This window comes from Photinus pyralis, unplaced genomic scaffold (assembly GCF_008802855.1).
Source record: "Photinus pyralis isolate 1611_PpyrPB1 unplaced genomic scaffold, Ppyr1.3 Ppyr1.4_LG10, whole genome shotgun sequence".
Taxonomy (NCBI): domain Eukaryota; kingdom Metazoa; phylum Arthropoda; class Insecta; order Coleoptera; family Lampyridae; genus Photinus; species Photinus pyralis.
In genome coordinates this window covers 3670360-3691747 of record NW_022170250.1, presented here as the reverse complement: position 1 = coordinate 3691747, position 21388 = coordinate 3670360, and the positions used below count along the sequence as shown (strand labels likewise).

General features: G+C 43.7%; 2 protein-coding genes across 2 annotated transcripts; one reads left to right on the top strand and one right to left on the bottom strand.

Moving 5' to 3' along the window:
* Window positions 1–3572: 3572 nt before the first annotated feature.
* On the top strand, window positions 3573–18082 carry LOC116161357 (A disintegrin and metalloproteinase with thrombospondin motifs 9; the record flags this gene model as incomplete). Its single annotated transcript, XM_031474686.1, is given in 26 exon segments — window positions 3573–3704; window positions 3752–3903; window positions 3956–4084; window positions 7812–7977; window positions 8093–8364; window positions 8417–8522; window positions 8576–8660; window positions 8710–8868; window positions 9749–9889; window positions 9944–10094; window positions 10144–10241; window positions 10286–10366; window positions 10413–10574; window positions 10681–10769; window positions 11496–11846; window positions 11894–12143; window positions 12191–12755; window positions 12802–13155; window positions 13210–13308; window positions 13359–13575; window positions 13621–13799; window positions 13854–14027; window positions 14085–14300; window positions 14353–14809; window positions 14860–15053; window positions 17488–18082. Coding segments are annotated over 26 exon segments (5066 nt in total), but the record flags the coding sequence as incomplete, so codon positions are not given.
* LOC116161466 (putative fatty acyl-CoA reductase CG5065) lies at window positions 17889–19957 on the bottom strand. Its single transcript, XM_031474820.1, has 7 exons — window positions 19929–19957; window positions 19471–19872; window positions 19181–19424; window positions 19031–19136; window positions 18547–18979; window positions 18231–18500; window positions 17889–18183 (listed from the first exon to the last, which is right to left on the bottom strand). Exons 1-7 carry the CDS (start codon window positions 19949–19951, stop codon window positions 18114–18116), a joined length of 1548 nt encoding a protein of 515 aa, XP_031330680.1. The 5' UTR covers window positions 19952–19957; the 3' UTR covers window positions 17889–18113.
* Window positions 19958–21388: the final 1431 nt, after the last annotated feature.

Here is a 21388-nt window from a genome sequence, read left to right as displayed (position 1 = left end):
ATTATGGATTCTACAGGGCACATTCTATAAGAAAAATTTTTTTCCCGGTCGATCTGAGACAATTTTTTTTTCGGGGCTCCAAAAAAGGCAGTGTATAACCTTCCTTTTTTACCAAAAATCGACTACACCAAAATTTCTCGGGAAAACACTTTTTCTTATTAATTTGGTTGCGTAGAATCCAAATCAATTCGTACTTTTTCGATCAGACTTCTCAATCAAAAGTTATAGACTAGAAACCAAATTCGAAAAAAAATTCAAAGGGCTGTAACTTTTGAACTAGAAGCCCAATCTTGGAACTGTTTGAAATTATGGATTCTACAGGCCACGTTCTATAAGAAAATTTTTTTTCCGGGTCGATCTGATACGATTTTTTTTTCGGGGCTCAAAAAAAGGCAGTGTATAACCTTCCTTTTTTTACCAAAAATCGACTGCACCAAAATTTCTCGGGAAAAAAACTTTTTCTTATTAATTTTGGTGCGTAGAATCCAAAACAATTCGTACTTTTTCGATCGGACGTCTCAATCAAAAGTTATGGACTAGAATGTGGAGTCTCTTTGTGGGCGGTTTTAAACCCTCTCCACGTTTTCAGTCTTTCTTTTACTGGGGGGTATTCCATTCCCCTCCCAGACCCAGATTATTATACGTTTTGGGGGAGAATGAAGAGCCGTTGCGTCTGGGGTCATCTAGAATCTTAAAAACCTTCTACATACCCTTCTATATTCGCCTAGCTTTCAAATTGACTTAAAAATCTTCGGAAGCCACCGCCTCCTTAGGGCTTCTTATGCTCGCTTAAACGTTCTAAGTCTGAGCTTTGTTCTTTTAAGAGCTTTCTATACCATGCTTTCTATCTCTTTTCTATTCTCAGTTCGTGAAAAGGACCTAGAACGCTTTAGAAAGAGCTCTCAAAATCTCGGCAGTTGTTAGTGCTGTTTTAGGTCAAACTTAAAATGATAAATTAAAAATTTGCTTAAGACATCCAGGAGAGGGGGGGGGGGGGAATTTACAGAGTGGCTGTTTTAGTTATAGGAGATACAGTTTCTTTGTAACGATTGTGGAATAATCTGCCGTTTTTGAAATAAGCATACGGGGTCAGCTAAAAAAGTTATCGGACCTAACCTCATTTTTTTAAATGGAACACCTTGTATATTTTAATCTAAAAAGATAACGTATTAAATTCTCTTTTCAAAGATATAAAACACCATGGATGATATTACAAAATGACTCGGGTGATTCAAAAAATTATTTAAAAAAATTTCAAAAATAATTTTTAATATTGATCTTTTTGAACCTCTAACAAAATTCAAAAAATCACTTGAGTAAATTATTTTAATATCATCCATGATGTCTTTGAAAAGATAGTTTAATATCTTGAGTAAAATATACTGAGTGTTCCATTAAAAAAAATTAGGTTATGTCCGATAACTTTTTTTCCTGAACCCGTATACTTCTTTAGAAAACGGTAGATTATTCAACTAACATTATAAAGAAACTTTTGTATGAAATATTTGTCTGTCTCTCTTGGAAAGAAAATTGTAGGTCATTCTGAAATTGTCACTTTTTCGATTTCCCCCCGTATCTCTTATGCGATTGAATAGTTTGACCCTCGGTTTGACCCAAAAATGAGCGCGTGACGCCTATTATAACTTTTTTTATAATTAAATAAAATTAAACAATTAATGGGACTCCCTATAAAAGTTTCGAAAATAGGGCACCTTGTACAGGGTGGCCAATTAAGAATGCGAGGTACTGTATCTGAGAATCTATCCCTCGTAGAGGCTTGCGGTAAAAAAATTTATTACTAAAACGGCCACGAGCAAAACCTGGAAAATATTTTTAAGTTTCTGAAATGGCCGCTAGGGAGCGTAACTGCAATCTGGAATCTAAAAAAGTGATGTATTTGTGAATTCCGCTATATTAACCTAATCCGGTCTTTGAAGTTGACGATAATCTGAACAATTTTTGTTTAACACTTTTTCCTGTATCTCTAAAAATGAAGTAGTGGGGGATATTCAAAGGTTTCTGTAAAGAACACCCTGTATCTTCGAAACGGCTGAGCCGATTTAAACAAACTCGGGTTAGTTCAAGAGAGCTATTCTTCAGCTACAAATATTATACTATTTTAAGTTTTGTTAGTTTCACATATCACCGCTTGAGGGCTTTTTTCGACATTCCGACAGAAGTGATTAATTTTCTCAAAAAAATTAAATGCATTGGTCCGATTTTTTTTTCATGAAAAAGTAGCTAAATAATGCCTAAACAAGTTCGCGAAAACAGCATCTCGATATCTTGAGATATATATACATTTTTTTTTATATCTTGATGGCCAGCATTTCGAGCATTTACGGCGGCATTAAAAGCTTCCTTTTTTAAATCGATCCACCTTAGGGCCACAAATTATATAATAAAAATAATTCCGGAAAAATTAGCTTAAAAAAATAAAATTTTGAGGGTATAAAATTTTCTTTGGCCTAAATTTTAGGTTAGGAGCAAGATATCGAGATGCGGTTTTCGCGAGCTTGTTTAGGTATCATTTAGCTACTTTTTTATGAAAAAAAAATCAAACCAACACATTTAATTTTTTTGAGAAAATTAACCATTTCTGTCGGAAAGTCTAAAAAGGCCCTTAGGCGGCGATATGTGAAACTAACAAAACTTCAAATATTATAATATTTGTACCTAGCCGAAGAATAACTCTTTTCAATTAACCCGAGTTTGTTAAAACCGGCTCAGCCGTTTCGAAGATACAGGGTGTTCTTTACAGAAATCTTTGAATACCCCCCACCACTTCATTTTTAGAGATACAGGAACAATTGTCAAACAAAAAAGGTTCAGATTATCGTCAACTTCAAAGACCGGACATTTTTTTGTTAGGTTAATATAGCGGAATTCACAGAAACATCACTTTTTTAGATTCCAGATTGCGGTTACGCCCCCTAGCGGCCATTGCAGAAACTTAAAAATATTTTTCAGGTTTTTCTCGTGGCCGTTTTAGTAATAAATTTTTTTACCGCAAGCCTCTACGATGGACATGTTCCCAGATACAGTACCTCGCATTCTTATTTGGCCACCCTGTACATTTAAAGGCTTTCCAAGGCTATCTATGACTTTTCAGGTAAAAGGTTTAAAAAATACATGTGTGTCCCCAGAAGGCTAGAACCATCATCATCAAAATCGAAAGCACTTTTTTGGATAGGCTCTCTCCCCGCATTGGGTTGACTTTTTAATGAAAACGGTAATTTTGTGGGCGCGAAATGGGACACTATTTCGTAATATTTTGATACGAGGGAGAGCGCAAAACGGGTGCATAACGAACGAGTCGCAAATGTTTTTGTTGTGTTCCACCGTCTGTTTGAATGTGGCCAATTATCCGCGACATTTGTCGATTTTTTTGTGTAGCAAAAATACAATCAAAGTGACATTCTCGTACAAGTGTTCCTAAGTGCCATTAAAACGGACGGCGACAGCTGCTGGAAGAGGCGTTCAATGTAAATCGCGTTCGGCCAATTAATTTAATGTCGACCCATAATCTTGGCCCAAATTTGCAACATTGAAACATGACGTCTTCCTTTCAGGAGTGGAAATTCTGAAGAACTCGCACCTGGACGATCTGGGGAGGCACAGCATGGAGCTGGTGAGGCCGATCAAGATCGATCCGCCGCTTCACGATCACGATCTCATCTTCGATCAGCTGCACGACAACGAGGGTAAGCGCGTCGATAATTTCGCCCCGTTTCTTTTGCACTGTGCGTAGATCATCCGATTTTGAGGCACCACAGCGGACATTTTCGGCACACGGCCGCCGAAGTGTGGGACCCCCATCCCCAGTACGAGATCCAAGCGTTCGGGCAGGTGCTCGTCTTGGAGCTGTCGTTCAACTACAAGTTCGTCTCGCCGAACCTCCAGGTGAGCCTTTCGGCGACGCCTCGCTTTTTCCAAAGTAATTTTGAGTTTTAAGGTGACGCACGTTTGGGAGAACTACACGAGGCGGGCGATGCACGATCCCAAAGCGAGCGGCTGCTTCTACACGGGGAAGGTTAAAGGCGAGAAAAATTCCGACGTTGCCGTCTCCCTGTGCAACGGAATGGTGAGTGAAATTGAAATTTTGCCAGACGCTGGTTCCTCCTACACAATTGTCTTTGGGTAATTACATTTCATTGAACTCAAAAAGGTCAGCGGTGTGGGCGGCTCGCAAAAAACTTATTCGCCCAATTGAAAGGTGAAAAATGAAAAATCACTTAGGACGGAAGCGTGCCTTTTTTTCTTTGATGATAAAATTGCAGATGGTCCAACTATTAAAAATCGATTTAGTTTTTACGTCCGAAATAAAAAACTAAAAATAGCGTTTTTTTTTAAATACGCGTCGCGGCGTTTCTCACGGGAAAAAAAGTAGAAGGACGTTTTTTGCAAATAATTAAAACGTGCATAATACAAACGTAAATGGACATAAATTCATTGTCACGCCTGGGAATCTTCCCAGTTTTTTTTTCTGTACCGCAACCGCAGACGTAAATAAATATTTACTAGTGTTGGCAAAAAAACGAAGTGCGTTAACCTTAACCCCGCGGTTAACTGTAAACGACTCCCTTAATAATCGCGCCCATCTTTGGCCCCTCGTTTGCGTCTCGTGTTCTACTACTTCAAATTATGTAAATTGAGATTTGGAAATCGCCGTAATTTTAGCTTCCGTACACTTGCTTTCGATCAGTGGCCTATCTAAATATTTGTACTTGAAGGCTTCTGCTTTAAACCGTTCAACCGTCAATATAATAAAACATTTAGGCATCGAACTGACACACTTCTTCTGGCGAATGCATTTAAAAAATCCTCCTCCCGCGCGCGCGCGCTTTTTGTATAAACAGACACGCACAATTTGCGGCACGTGCCACCCTTGCGTATGTTTTAAAAAAAAATGTCTACTACGTGCTCACAATTCCGCATTAACGCATACAAAATCGCTCAACCTTGAAATTAACGGCGCTTTATAAATTATTTTTGGCGAGATGATGTCAAATCGTATATACTCAAAGCACGTGCATTACACAGAGTGCAAATCTTTATGCCGCCATCTTTGCGCCGTTTTTGGCAGCGATCCATTAGACTTTCTAATTCGCGAAACCGGATGCCTTTGCGCGCAAAGGAAACGGCAGCATTGAACCTGAATGCGATTATTTCGAGCTTAAGGTTAACGTACACTTCGCCATCAAAACGGTCTCGTTTCCGACTTTTAATAATCAGGGACGAATCAATCGATCACTAGGTAACTCAGCGTGATTCAGAGTTCAAACGATTAATAAAAAATTCAAAACGAGCCAGCTCAAATCAAGCTATAAAGCAGGAATGACATTAATTACCTGTAAGTTCAATCGAATGGAATCAATGAGTCATGAATAATTTGATGTCATGCAAAACCCCCCAGTCGACGACAGTTTGATTGCCATCTCCAAAAAACTACCACGAGGTTACTAAGGCTCACAGGGAAAGCGTTGTGGAGTCTCCCTTAGTTCGGCAGCTGTAGATCCTCGCCACGTGTTAAGTCTTCTTTGTGCTGGGGGGTATTCCATACCCCCCAGACCCCTCGGTGCCACTCTCTTTCCAGTACTTCTTAAGCGAAGGTGAACCTGGTAACTCTTTCTCAAAAACTATCAAGATACTCTTTCCGGGGGGTCGACGACAGTTTTATTGTCATCTCTAAAAAACTACCATGAGGTTACTAAGGCTCATAGGGAAAGGATTGTGGAGTCTCCCTTAGTTCGGCGGTTGTAAATCTTCGCCACGTGTTAAGTCTTCTTCGTGCTGGAGGGTATTCCATACCCCCCAGACTCCCTGTATGGAATACCCCCCAGTCGACGCAGTTGATTTCCATCTCCAAAAAGCTACAGAGGTACTAAGGCTCATAGGGAAAGGATTGTGGAGTCTCCCTTAGTTCGGCGGTTGTAAATCTTCGCCACGTGTTAAGTCTTCTTCGTGCTGGAGGGTATTCCATACCCCCCAGGCCCCCCGGTGCTACTTTCTTCTTAAGCGAAGGTGAACCTGGTAACTCTTTCTCAAAAACTATCATGACACTCTTACCGGGGGGTCTGAGTGTTATGGAATCCTCTCCAGTGGCGTACGTAGAAAAATTTATTCTGGGGGGAGGGGGGGGGTAAGATATAGAAATTGGGTTGCAGGTTGCTGATGCTGGTAGTCATTTATCTATTTATTATTGTACAGGCGAAAAAAGATTAGATTAGAACGGTATTTCATTTCTTACTGCTGACAGGCCCCTTTATTGCTTTTGCTTTAATTAGTCAACGAAAACTTTGAATACTAGGTATATTTATGGGCAAAAAACTAATTTCGACAAAAAATTCAAAGGGCTGTAACTTTTGAACTAGTAGCCCAATCTTGGAACTGTTTGAAATTATGGATTCTACAGGCCACATTCTATAAGAAAATTTCTTTTCCGGGTCGATCTGAGACAATTTTTTTTTCGAGGCAAAAAAGGCTTCCTTTTTTCCAAAAATCGACTGCACCAAAATTTCTCGGGAAAAAACTTTTTCTTATTAATTTGGGTGCGTAGCGGATAGCGGAGTATTACCTAAATATCTAATAGCTATGATGATAACTCAATTCTTCGGGGGGGGGGGGGATATATATATCCCCTTCATCCCCCCCCCCCCCCCCGTAAATACGCCACTGATCCTCTCCAGTCGACGACAGTTTTATTGTCACGTGCTAAGTCTTCTTCTTACTGGGGGACATTGGCAAAAAAAACCTTAATCCCGTCGGTTAATTGTAAACGACTCCCTTAATAATCGCGCCCGTGTTTGGCCCCTCTTTTTTTTGTTTTTTACAGTAGGTAGATGACGGGGGACACCCTGTATATATAAAAATGAAGCCCTATTTCCCTTGTGGTCACGCTATAACTTTACCGATTTCAATCGTCTTTTTTTGTGTTTTCTAATACTGTGCAGAAGATTCGTACGGAAAGAAAAAGTAGGAAAATTGCGCTGAAAATTGGAAAACTTCAGAAAACTTAACGATTATTTAAACGCTCTTTTTACAATTTGCGCCTTTGACAAATGTTTAACAGGTCGGTATGGATAGATATCCATAAAAAATTCCCTGAATTGCCCGGATTACCACCACATACACTGCAATTAAAAGTTCTTCCGCTAATCATTATGTTGCGGAACATAAACCCTTTGTAATGGCACCCGCCTTGTGGTGATGAGCGATGACATTAATGAGCGTCATCAAAACCACAATTTTTGGGAAATACGCGAAGACGTTTTGATTCCTTTCATCCTCATGCATTCAAATTTAAACGGTTAAACAATTTCCAGTGCGGTTTGCATTCCCAAAGTCGATAAATAAATCGTAATTTGGAAAATCCATGTTTTTCACATGGCCAGTTTCAGTTGGCAACAGTCTTAGGATAGGCAACCGTGCGAGAAGCCTAGGTACCTATGCATTTTACTGGGTGCAAGACAAAACCTGGGTATAGGTTTCGTGTCTCGCTGTGGGCATTCTTTAGAAACGTACCTCGGCCACCTCGCCTCCCTTCGGTAGGGGGTGGTTGCGTCCTTGCCTCGCGGCGGCCGACGTCATAATGGATTTAAAACTTGGGGTTACTAATCAATTATGGGCAATCGTCTGCCACACAGGCACCTGATATATCTTGTCAAAAAAGACCATTAACTATAATTGGTGGTTGTCACCTTTTTTAAAATATTTTTTGGCAAACGCCTCTCTTACTACTGACAGCTGGGGCGTTTGTGAAAAATGGTCTCGAGCACGCCTCGTCTAATTAAGTTTTTGAAATTTCGCAGACCGGATACATTCGGACCTCGGAAGGGAATTACTACATCGAACCCGTTGAGAAATTTCGCAACGACTCGATCGCGAGCATAATGCATCGCATAAAAAAAGTGGCGCACAAGACAGAGGCGGACGACCTGGACGCAACGACGTCGACCGAGTTATGCGAAGTAAAAGGTAAACGCATTATGCAGACAGCACGGCTCCGCTTTTACACTATGCATAAATACATAACTAAATCAAGGAGATTGGCCCCGGGCGTATCACCTGAGACGATTTTGTCTATTTTCAGAAAACACGACGATCATCGACGACGATTTTCTCATCGGCAAGGAGGAGTACAAGCACTTCGTCCACAAGCGCGACGTGACGCAATCCAGGCCACGCAGAGATGTCCTCTTCGAAGATGACAACATCGAGTTCGTGCCGATCGCTCCAAAGGCGAGATCGGGCAACCATCAGGAGTTTCACATAGAAACACTGATCGTCGCCGACAAGACGATGGCGCAATACCACAACACCGACGAGGACCTCAATCACTACATTCTCACGTTGATGTCTCATGTAACGTTCACCTTCTCCAATCGTCCCGCGCGTCTAAACGTGGAATTTCTAGGTAGCTCTTCTCTTCAAGCATGCCACTATCGGTAACCCAATTTCTCTTGCCGTCGTCGAAATCGTCACGCTGAAGGAGACCGAGTTTCTGAGTAACACTTCCGACGGTGGGTAATTAAAAAAGGTAATCGGTGTCGAGTGATTGACACGTCCTTTTTAGAGATGCTGAAGAAGTTCTGCAACTGGCAGGCGCAGCACGCCGAACGTACCCAGAAGCAATACGATACGGCGCTTCTACTTACTCGGTAAGCTTTCCTGGCAAGTGTCCAGAGGAACATTAAAGCTTAATTTTAGCGAATCGATTTGTAAAAATCTAACCGCCCAAGTTTGTAACACGTTGGGCGTCGCCGAAGTTGGATCGATGTGCAATTCGAATTCGAGCTGTGCCATTGTCAGAGATAAGGGACTGTCGACCTCGTATATAATTGCGCATGAACTGGGACACGTCTTAAGGTACTGGTTTTACTTTTATCGCCCCTTAAAACTCCACTGGTTGTACAGGGTGGCCAAATAAGAATGCGAGGTACTGGGAACCTGTTCATCGTAGAGTCTTGCGGTAAAAAAATTTATTACTAAAACGGCCACGAGAAAAACCTGAAAAATATTTGTAAGTTTCTGCAATGGCCGCTAGGGGGCGTAACTGCAATCTGGAATCTAAAAAAGTGATTTTTCTGTGAATTCCGCCATATTAACCTAACAAAAAAATGTCCGGTCTTTGATGTTGACGATAATCTGAACCTTTTTTGTTTGACAATTTTTCCTGTATCTCTAAAAATGAAGTGGTGGGGGGTATTCAAAGGTTTCCGTAAAGAACTCCCTGTATCTTCGAAACGACTGAGCCGATTTGATCAAACTCGGGTTAATTGAAAAGAATTATTCTTCAGCTACAAATATTATAATATTTGAAGTTTTGTTAGTTTCACATATCGCCGCTTGAGGGCTTTTTTCGACATTCCGACAGAAATGGTTAATTTTCTCAAAAAAATTAAATGCGTTGGTTTGATTTTTTTTTCATTAAAAAGTAGCTAAATGATGCCTAAACAAGCTCGCGAAAAGCGCATCTTACATTTTAAATTACATTAATTTACCGCCCTCATTATGGTAGGATCACAGCTCCATTTATCTATTACGCCTACTACTGAGCCCCTTTATTCCCGAGTTGTGTGATTTTTAATTTTACGTCAAGTATTCGCCTCGCCCGACTTTGGTGTAGCCTTTTACGAAATGGCCCGCAGAGCAAATCTGATCACTTAAGACCACGCCTACAAATGCCGAGCGAGCCGAAGGAACTCGTCGTCCTTTTTCGGCCACTAAAAACTTTAATTTTTCTCAGCATGCCGCACGACGACGACGACAAGTGCGTGAAATACAACAAGGGCGAAAAGGCGAACATCATGAGCAAGGTCTTGCAGAACGACACGAAACCGTGGCTGTGGTCGGCGTGCTCGAGGCACTATCTCACCGACTTTCTCGAGTAAGTTGCGCAAAGGTCGCGAGGCACACGACGCGCTCACGTTGACGTTCGCAGATCGAGCAAGTCGTCGTGTCTTTTCGACGAGCCGAACAGAGACATCATCACGTCCCAGTTCATACAGCGACTGCCCGGCGAACGTTTCAAGGTCGATCGTCAGTGCGAGCTCGAGTTCGGGATCGGTTACAAGCTGTGCCCATTCGAAATTGTGAGTAGCGGCGATTATTGCGGCGCGCGGTATAATTTTTGAGTCGCAGGCCTCCTGTGGAAGCTTATGGTGCACGAGGGAGGACATGGAGGGGTGCAAGACGCAGCACATGCCATGGGCCGACGGTACCAAGTGCGGGGAGTCCAGGTAAAATCGCTCTCGGAGTTCGCGCGATTCATTTTGGGTTTCAGCTGGTGCCACCACGGGGAGTGCATTCCAAACAATCGTAATCTGCTGGAGCCGGTCGAAGGCGGTTGGGGACCGTGGATGCCGTAAGTAACCCACTTGTCACTCTCAACCTTGACGCTTTGCCGCTAGGTGGGGCTTTTGTTCGCGAACCTGCGGCGGCGGCGTTAAGATGTCGAAACGCAATTGCGATTCGCCACCGCCGACGAACGGCGGCGCCTACTGCAAGGGAAAAAACGTGCGCTACGCCTCCTGCAATTATCTTCCGTGCGATTCCGAATTGCGCGACTTTAGGTAATTAGATCTTGATCGCTTCCGTCTCACTTTAACCGCCCCATTATTAATTTTATGTCACAAGTTTGTAATCAAAACACGTTTCTTTGTTTGTTTTTAATTTAAGGGAGGTGCAGTGCGCCGAGTTCGACGGAATGACGAAGGGAATTCGCGGATTGTCGGACGAGGTTAAGTGGATACCTAAGTATGGCATGGGTAAGTTTACTCAGCAACAACCTCTCGGTTGAACATAAGGCTTGTTTATTACTCAAAGAAGCTTGAGAATTTCACTCGATGCGCAAAGCGAGCGAGTGGGAAAGCATTCGGAATGAAAAAGATAACCTCTACGCGCGATGATTACCTTAAAACAACTTGGCAAATATTATTACACTGACTCTTACTACTAAGTGCATTAACTAAACAGTAAACGAGGGAATTCTGCTCATTTTACATCAATTATGAATGACCATTTTCATTTGGCATTTGGATTTGTCATAAAGAAAATTTTATTTTAATGTTCCGTGATACTTTCAGCGTAAGGAGGCCCATGAGCCCATCTAGTAGGCGGGCTTACACTGAAATTCTCACGCTTCTTCGAGGAATACAAGAGCTGTAGATCCTAGTAGTTACCTTACACTTTGTAAACCACAGACTTGTATGGAAACATGAAAAATTGCCTCTTAAGGTCAACTCAAACCGACGCGGGAATACGGGAGCGGTACGGATGCGGTATTTGCGTGTGAACCGCCGCATCGGCATGCATACTTGCATATCCCGCAATCGTACCGTTTACGTGCCCGCATTCCCGCGTTGGTTTGGGTGAACCTTTAGACTGTATAAAGGCCAACGCCCACTTGAGCGAAGCGCGGTGTATCCGCGAAAAACGCGCTTCGCCAAAGTGTGTGTCGACCTTTAAACTACAGATACTCACTGATGTTGCAGAGAGCTCGGATGATTTCTGCAAATTGTACTGCAGAGTGAAGCATTCCACCTCGTATTACATGCTGAAAGATAAAGTGATCGACGGCACGAAATGCGGCCTAAACACATTCGATATTTGCGTGAATGGCATTTGCAAGCACGCGGGTTGCGATAATCGGCTCGATTCACCGACAACGCTCGACGAGTGCGGCGTGTGCGGCGGCGACAATAGCAAGTGCGAGGAGATCACCGGCACCTACAACATAAGCGCCTACGGTTACACTCGCGTGGTCCGATTACCCAAAGGCAGCTCGAATTTGCACATCTCGCAGCGGGGTTACGAGAACACCAACGCCGACGATAATTTCCTAGGTAAGCGCGCGGAGATTGGCGATTTAAACCGATTGTCATTTGTTCAGCACTGGTCGACGGAGAGACCGGGGCCTATCTTTTGAATGGGAACTTTGTCGTGTCCCAGTTTTTGAAGGAGGTGCCTTTCGGCGGTATGACAATCACGTATAGCGGCTCGGATGAGATCGTCGAGTACATAAAAACCCCCAAAAACCTTCGATTGGCCAAAGACCTCGTGCTCGAGGTGCTATCAGTGGGACGCTTGCATCCACCGGACATCCGTTACCGCTACACGATTAAGAGCAACGAAGCGCCCAGGTACAGGTGACGTGCGTTTGCGGAGATCCTCAAATGTCAAATTGCAGGTACGGTTGGCAGGTGGACTCGGAGCACTGGACCAAGTGCAGCTCGATGTGTAGCGGCAAGAAGTTTCTTCGCCCCTACTGCATCGAGCTAGGCACCACGCATCGGGTCCACGAGAACTACTGCTCGGATTCGGAGATAAACAACTTGGTTCAACAGAAAGACTGCAATACTCACTGCCAGTTCCTATGGAACATAACCTCGCGCGGCCAGTGCTCGTCGCAATGCGGCAAAGGGCTGCGGCCCATATTTTACAACTGCGTCAAAGTGGAAAATCTGTACTCGCACGATCAGGTACCGGTCAATAACAAGCACTGCGCCATTTTACCTAAGCCATCCGAGACGGAGGAGTGCCTCGGACTGTGCCCGTCCAATCATTGGGAGTACGATAGCTGGTCGGAATGCAGCGCGACATGCGGCGGCGGTTCTCAGATGAGAAGCGCCATCTGCTTGGACCGTAACAATCAACGTATTAGCAATCTGCATTGCAATAGCGAGGAAAAAAATGTCAGGCAAAGCTGTAACAATCACATGTGCCCATTGTGGGCGTGCGACGAATGGAACCAGGTGAGTACCCGAGTCGTATTTTCGGCAGTCGATAATTCTCACCTAGTGCTCGGTCTCGTGCGGCACCGGCGTTCAAACTCGGCCCTGCTACTGCAACGTGGACGGTCACATTCATAACATCAGCGCCTGCGATCCGAACGATCTTCCGATCGTCGGCGCGGAAAAGGTGAGACTGCAGCACTCGCAGAAGGCGCTGACGATCGAGAAGGAGTGCAGTCATCGGCCCTGCGTGTATTGGTCGGCGGACCCGTGGGGCGAGTGTAACGCGACGTGCGGGGAGGGCGCGCAGAGGCGCGAGGTGCATTGCCGCGTCGTCGATTCGGGCCCGATCGACGACGACTTCTGCGATTATCTCCTCAAGCCTAACGTTACCAAAAGTTGTTTCAAATCGAAATGTGAGGTTCGTCCGTTGTTGTCCTTTGTGCATCCCTGGAATTGTTGATGTTGTTTTTAGGAGTATTTTCCGCATAGGGGGAACGATTACGAGAATTTCCTCCATTTTTTTTCACGAGACAACTTGGGGTACAAATGGGTTACGGCTGCGTGGAGTAAGGTTGGTTGTCACTTTGCGCCACGCTTCTTCTTGATTTGTGCGTTTTTTAGTGTACGAAAAGCTGCGGCACTGGTACTAAGTCACGAATGGTCGTCTGCCGGAACAAGTATGGGAACGAAGATGTGTCGGAGTGCGATCGGAGGGAGGTCCCCGTGAACGTTGTCGCGTGCAATGTGCATCCGTGTCCCAAGTGGAACTTCGGGGGTTGGAGCGAGTGCGATTTAAAATGCTTGCAACATCGACAAGTCAGTTGCCAGACTTCCACCGGTAAGTCTCAACTCTGCTCGGCTTTCGACTGTAACACAAGCGCAGGTGACATAGTCGAAGATGATCAGTGCGACTTGAAGCAGAAACCGCACAAGTCGTCCGTGTGTAACAGCGCCCATTGCATACGAACGGTGGTGAACGACAAGAGGAACTACTACACCGTGGACACTCGCAATCCGTCCCCGGAAAAGCGCTACAGGTGGAAGTATCAGCATTGGGGAAGGGTTGGTATTGCCGTTTACCGTTAATTTTGCACTTTGAGTAAAAGAGAATTTCAGTGCTCGAACACGTGCGGAAAGGGAACGAGAACTAGGATCATTCGCTGCATCGATACGGTAAATGCCGTGACCGTCGTCGACGAATTCTGTAGCGGATTAAGAAAACCGAAGACTACGCAGGATTGTGAGCGGACTAATTGCAACTACGTGTGGTTGGAAGGTGTCTGGTCGCAGGTAGGTACAATATTACAACACTGCAGGTGTTAGTAATGAGCATACCTTTTCCTGCAGTGTTCTCAAACTTGTGGCGAGGGATTTAAACACCGCAACGTCACTTGCCATCAAGTACTTAAAGGCGGTCTAGTAGATCCGGCGCCCCTTCCCGATTTGTACCCGCACATCAGATCCCACTACTGCGAGTTACACTCGCGACCCGCAACGACGCAGAGATGCCTCGACAACAACTGCGACGACGTGTATTCGTGGTCAGTCGGAAAGTGGAGCGAAGTATTTAGTTGTCCTCGGCCCGCTTTTCCCCCTAATCTCTCGCAAATTGCAGTGCTCTCATCCCTGCGGAAAGAAAGGTCGCCAATTTCGGAACTTGTACTGCGTGAGCCGCGACGGCAAGCGAATCGATCGCGGCGCATGCTCGAAGAAGTTGAAACCGAGAAAGAAGCGGAAGTGCAACAAGCACATCTGCCTGTACAGGAATTGCAGGGAAATCAAACACTACCAGCGGACGAGCGCGAACAAGGACTACTACATAACGCTCAGCAACAGGACCGCGCAGATCTACTGCTACAAGATGGACACTCCCGAGCCCGAAGAGTTCATCAGCCTCAAATTCGAACAGGAGAATTTCGCCGAGATGTACGATCGGAGCCTCAACGATCGCGGCTCGTGTCCGCCGATCGACAGGGGCGACGACTGCGACTGCGTGCCGCTAGGGCCCGATCGCGCCGGCTACACCTCGTTTTGGAAGGTACGGTTGAACGTCACCTCCTTGCGGATAATCGGTAAGTTACGACGCCGGCACGGGCGAGATGACGTCATTGCGTACTTGTAGCCGACGATTTCACGTTCTCCAGGCAGAACGGCAAGAAAATTCCGTACGGAACTGCCGGCGATTGCTTCAGCGAGCGGGAGGGCTGCGTGCGCGGCCGATTCTCGATTAATCTCACCGACACTTCGTTTCGATTGGCGGAAAGTGTACGGTGGATTCACAACGGCCATAAAGCGAGCGCGCAAATTCGAACAAAGGTTTGTACAAGCTCGTTTAGTCCTCGAAGAAGCATGAGTGAGTGAGTGGGAAAGCATTCGGAAAGAAACTCTACGCGCGACGACTGCCTTAAAACAACTTGGCGAATTTTATTAATACACCGACTGTTACTACTATAGTCCATTTGTGATTACTGTTCCGATACGTAATTAACCCCACTAAATGCAGCGTTAACTTTTTCTACCTCACGTCGTCGATTTAAACATAAACAATTCTCTCAAACAAACTGCACGTCGTTATTGTTGACGTGCAGAATAAACAAAGTAAGGTACCGCAACGGTTAATCGATTCTAAATCGTATTGCTTACGTCAAATTAATTGAACTGAATTTCGCTTGCATCCAGTTTTTGTTTACAGCAATGTTGTTTACTCCTACTTGATGCCATGCCATGCAAGCGAAATTCACTTCAATAAACATTCTTTAACGTAAGCGATACGAGCTAGAATCGCTTAACCGTTGCGGTACCTTACTTTGTTTATTCTGCACGTCAACAATAACGCGTTGCAGTTTGTTTGAGAGAATTATTTATATTAAATCGACGACGTGAAGTAAAAATACGCTGCATTTAGTGGGGTTAATTACATATCGGAATAGTAATAACGGATGGACTATAAGTACAGGGTGGCCAAATGTATCTGGGAACCTGTCCATCGTAGAGGTTTGCGGTAAAAAAATTTATTACTAAAACGGCCACGAGAAAAACTTGGAAATTATTTTTAAGTTTCTGCAATGGCCGCTAGGGGGGGTTACTGCAATCCGGAATCTAAAAAAATGATTTTTCTGTGAATTCCGCTATATTAACCTAACAAAAAAATGTCCGGTCTTTGAAGTTGACGATAATCTGAACAATTTTTGTTTGACAATTTTTCCTGTATCTCTAAAAATGAAGTGGTGGGGGGTATTCAAAGGTTTCCGTAAAGAACACCCTGTATCTTCGAAACGACTGAGCCGATTTTAACAAACTCGGGTTAATTGAAAAGAGTTATTCTTCGGCTACAAATATTATAATATTTGAAGTTTAGTTAGTTTGGCATATCGCCGCTTGAGGGCTTTTTTCCACATTCCGACAGAAATGGTTAATTTTCTCAAAAAATTTAAATGCGTTGGTTTGATTTTTTTTAACTGAAAAAGTAGCTAAATGATACCTAAACTAGCTCGCGAAAACCGCATCTCGATATTTTGTTCCTAACCTAAAATTGAGGCCAAATGAAATTTTGTACTCTCAAAATTTTATTTTTTTAAGCTAATTTTTCCGGAATTATTTTTATTATATAATTTGTGTCCCTAAGGTGGATCGCTTTAAAAAAGGAAGCTTTTAATGCCGCCGTAAATGCTCGAAATCACGATATAAAAATATATATATATCAAGATATCGAGATGCTGTTTTCGCGAGATTGTTTAGGTATAATTTAGGTACTTTTTCATGAAAAAAAATCGCACCAATGCATTTAATTTTTTTGAGAAAATTAACCATTTCTGTCGGGATGTCGATAAAAGCCCTCAAGCGGTGATATGTGAAACTAACAAAACTTCAAATAGTATAATATTTGTAGCTGAAGAATAGCTCTCTTGAATTCACCCGAGTTTGTTTAAATCGGCCCAGCCGTTTCGAAGATATAGGGTGTTCTTTACAGAAACCTTTGAATACCCCCCATCACTTCATTTTTAGACCTGTGTGAACTTGGCCCCCCAACTTTAGAAAGCAATAATTTTCGTGATTGAAATCGATTGCGCTTCGTTTGCGCACGTTTGCGCATAATTGCATTTTGTTTGCGCGCTGCCGGTTTCAAAATTACGAAGGAATCAAATTTGGGGGGGGACAACTTCACGACTGCCCCACATCTTTACAAATTTGACATTTTTAGTGCATTTTCCAACGAAGTTGGGTGCGCTATTGCAGTTACTTTCTCTGTCCGTCCGTCTGTCCGAGGCCTTAATTGTACTGGTATTGGTAGCGCAAACGAAGCGCAAACGTTAACAAGAAAAAAAAGTGAAATTTGTAAACCTGGGGGGCAGTCGTGAGGTTGGTCCCCCCGAATTTGATTCTTTCGTAATTTTGAAATCGACAGCGCGCAAACAAAATGCAATTGTGCGCAAACGAAGCGCAATCGATTCACAGAAAAATCATTTTTTTAGATTCCAGATTGCAGTTACGCCCCCTAGCGGCCATTGCAGAAACTTCAAAATATTTTCCAGGTTTTTCTCGTGGCCGTTTTAGTAATAAATTTTTTTACCGCAAGCCTCTACGATGGATAGGTTCCCAAATACAGTACCTCGCATTCTTATTTGGCCACCCTGTACATTAACTGAACAATAAACGAAGGGAGGCGGGCCTACACTGAAATTCTCATGCCTTTTCGAGGAACAATCGAGCTGTACCACGACCGATTTTAACCACAGTTTCGCTTTGATAGGAGAGAGGGGTGACGGGAGTCTGCGGAGGTTTCTGCGGAACCTGCCTGCCCGATCCCAGCATCGGTCTCCAGCTCGAGATCAGATAGTACTTACACGCACCTGTCCTCTGTGAGGATCCATTTAAACAAGGAACTACGTAACCGAATGCGTACCTAACAGTATTCACAAACCTCTTGTATAGGTAAGTTAGAACGGACGTCTTAATTGTTAACGTATAGCTGCTCGTATTGTGTTCATTTTGGATCAAGTAGCTTTTTTGTAGCTAATTTGTACAGATCTAGGCTTTATAATAATTAATTTGTTATCGGTTTTATAATTTAAGAAAAAGACTGTATATTATTTTTTACTAAGAAATACTCAGTAGATTAGAACGTGACACTCGGCTCTCTCTTGCTCTACATTTTTTTTATATGTCGATCAAATCTTATTTATTCGTAATTCAAATTATTTATTTATACGTACGATAGCGAAAGAGGCAAACCTGTTATCCGAAGTTGACATTGCATTTTCATTATTTTCTAAATGTTTGTATTGTTGTTTTAACATTTAGTGCTCATTTTACCATTAAACACCTTTACTTATTTTATTTTTAAACACTTGATTTTCTAGTAACCGTAGAGACGGCTCACCATACAGTCCATGCGATGACGGAACTTACGAACGCCAACTGCATTACTTTGGAGGTCCAATACAAGCTGAAACCCACGCGTCAGTCAGTCCTTTTTACAGGTTTCTACCTTACCGATTGAGTCTACACTTGGAATACTCGAGGGAGTCTAAACCATCTTTCAGTATAAACCTCCTAATCCCCAACATGTAGCCCTTTAGATATTTATCCCAGTCGAATCCGGACCCCGGTCGAAAGTCGATCTGAAATAGCTTGCCATCGTCCGCTTTATTTACGCTGTCGATCAGCTTATTAAAATTGTCCGCCTTAAATTTGTAAGGGGTGATTGTCGCGAAGTCCCCTCTGCGAGCCGCCTCCGCGACGATTTTGCAGGTCTTCACCATTCTACAAACGAAGTTAGTCCCCCAAATTTTGAGCCAGCAAGACTTACATTGGCCTTCCACCGGTTATATACAGAGCTATGTCTTGTAAGTAAGCGGGAATTATGTGCTGGAAGAAGTGAGCGATCGCGTGAGTGGTCCGGTTGGTTCTCGGCGTGAAATTCGGGTACGAGGTTACGTACTTGCTGGGGTACGCAACCGCGTGTCGCTTGATGTGATCGACAAACTTTCCCCACGTAATTTGGTTGATGTCGCCGCTTGTACAGTTGTAAATGTTTAACTCTCGAGGACTAGGAATGGTAGTGTGCCACGCCGCCGTAAGTAGAGCGTTAGCGACCACGTCGACTGGAATCAAATCGGCTGTGAAGCGCGGTTCGCAGATGCCGCTTTTAAGCGCGCCGCGCCCGAACTCCATTACAACACCGGCAACGCCGGTTACGTTGTCGATCCAACCTGGTAACGGTTCACGCCACGACGGAGAGACTACAAAAACGGGGTTGGTTACGCATAAGTACTCGCCGAAGCGTTACGTACCAATGGACGGGCGTAGAATTGCGGTGGCGGGCAATGAACCGAGCGATTTCGCGATGCACTTCTCGCCAAGCTGTTTCGAAAACGTGTAGCAGTTCGGATGAGCCCCCTGAAAAACCCCCCTGGAAGACAACAACACGGAAAAATACCTACAATAATCTGAGGCGTTATTTCGTTTAACGTTGCAGATGGTAAGCTCCGAACTAGGCTTATGATATCGTCAGGATCGTGCCTGGTGTCGTAAATCTTCTCCTCAATTTCTCGACTGTTGGCGTTGCTGTACGCAGTTGAAACGTGCACGAAAGTGCGCAAGTTCCTGATTTGGGTACAGAGATCCGTTACGCGCTTAGTGCCCGCCACGTTTGCAGAGATTGCGCTTTGCAAATCGGCATTGAATCTAAAACAACCCTTAAGCTCTCGGCTCAGAAATCGGGGGGAGTTACTTGATGAGTGCAGCTGAATGAAAAACCACCTCGACCCGCTCCGTGATCGTCTCCCGATCCGGCCGGGTTAGTCCCAAGTTTTCTTGCTCGACATCGCCGGGTATCGCCTTGACCTTCAGGAGCGCCTCCGGAGCTGTACGTCGCAAATTCTCAAAAACCTGCAAGTGATCGTTAAATCGAGCCGGATTCGTGACGAAGTGCACCTCAGCCTGGAGGAGCCGCTCGAGACGCTCCTCGGCCGTGCAGTTCTTCCCAGGCCGAATCAACACGTAGACGTTACCAATCGATTTGCACGACCTCAGCAGTTTCTCCATGAAGACCTTCCCCAAAAATCCAGTCGCTCCCGTAAGCAAAACGTTCGCGTTTTCGTAAAATTGCGAAATCGACGACGGCGTCGCGCATCTGCAAAAGGTTAAACTGACGTCGGTGGATCGAACGTTATGGTGGTGGTTACTTACGCCTGGGAGATTTTTCGAATCATTCTGGGCGATTGTTGGGTGTAGACTGATCCACATTCTGCAATTGCTTAATGTTAATCTGTATTTTGTTACAATGTAGCTAATTACACGTATGAATAGTTAAGTAGGATGTAAATTTGCAAGTTGCAAAGTATAAACGACAAATTCCGCAATCTCTGATCACGTTTTTTCCCACCTTTAGTTAGGGTGTGAATTACCGACAACTCGACACTCGTACAGTATTTGAAGTGGCCTTTCGAAATTCCCCAAAAGACGCAGAGACGTCCACAGATTAGGAGGCATTTGAAAAGCTGCGAAAAAGTCTGGGTAGGTTAATAGTGTCAAAAAGAGAGGGTGTTGCTGTGACGCATTCATATACGGTTAATTATACTTATCCAAATTTGTCAGTGCAGTAATCGGGTGATCTTCTTTTGTTCTCTGGAACGTGAGGTCAAACGGCGGGGTCTCCTATCATATTTCCATAAACTATACGATTTTGTCGGGTTTAATGGCTAAAACTAAGATTGATTCACTCTCTTCTTCCCAGGCAAGAAAGATTTTTCGACGGCTGTAAAAACAGTTTAAATATTTCTACGGGAACGGTTGCAAACGGCGGGTTATCTCAAAGCGTCGTGTGAGAGCTCTATTTGCACCAGTAGCACCATCTTTGAAGCTTCTAATGTCTTTCCAGAGCGCCTTGGAAGCATTAAAGGAGATACTGTCAGAACCTCAATTGTAATTTGAATTTCCCTTCTATCAATGATGTATGTCCAGGTATGCGCATAAGGTGATACGATAGCGGCACGTTGTTTACTTCAATGTAAACAATTTAATAGTGCACATTGTTCATAATAGCTATTTATATATCAAGTACATAAATTGGGTCTTTATGGACGAGCCGTTTATTTAGCCGAGCGAGCTGATTGAGAAGTCTAATCGAAAAAGTACGAATTGTTTTGGATTCTACGCACCACAATTAATAAGAAAAAGTGTTTTCTCGAGAAATTTTGGTGCAGTCGATTTTTGGAAAAAAGGAAGGTTATACACTGCCTTTTTTTTGCATCGAAAAAAAAATTGTCTCTGATCGTCCCGGAAAAAAAATGTTCTTATAGAGTGTGGCCTGTAGAATCCATAATTTCAAACAGTTCCAAGATTGGGCTACTAGTTCAAAAGTTACAGCCCTTTGAATTTTCTTTCGAAATTGGTCTATAACTTTTGATTGAGAAGTCTGATCGAAAAAGTACGAATTGTTTTGGATTCTACGCACCAAAATTAATAAGAAAAAGTATTTTTCCGAGAAATTTTGGTGCAGTCGATTTTTGGTAAAAAAGGAAGGTTTATACACTGCCTTTTTTTGAGCCCCGAAAAAAAAATTGTCTCAGATCGACCCGGAAAAAAAATTTTCTTATAGAATGTGGCCTGTAGAATCCATAATTTCAAACAGTTCCAAGATTGGGCTA

Excerpts from the sequence above, each read along its gene's own strand:
- LOC116161466 (XM_031474820.1), bottom strand. The coding sequence starts at position 19,951 with ATGATTCGAAAAATCTCCCAGGC. Across the intron at positions 18,980-19,030 it reads AATTCTACGCCCGTCCATTG|TCTCTCCGTCGTGGCGTGAA; the intron begins GTACGTAACGCT and ends CCGTTTTTGTAG. Across the intron at positions 18,501-18,546 it reads ATAACCGGTGGAAGGCCAAT|AATGGTGAAGACCTGCAAAA; the intron begins GTAAGTCTTGCT and ends CTTCGTTTGTAG.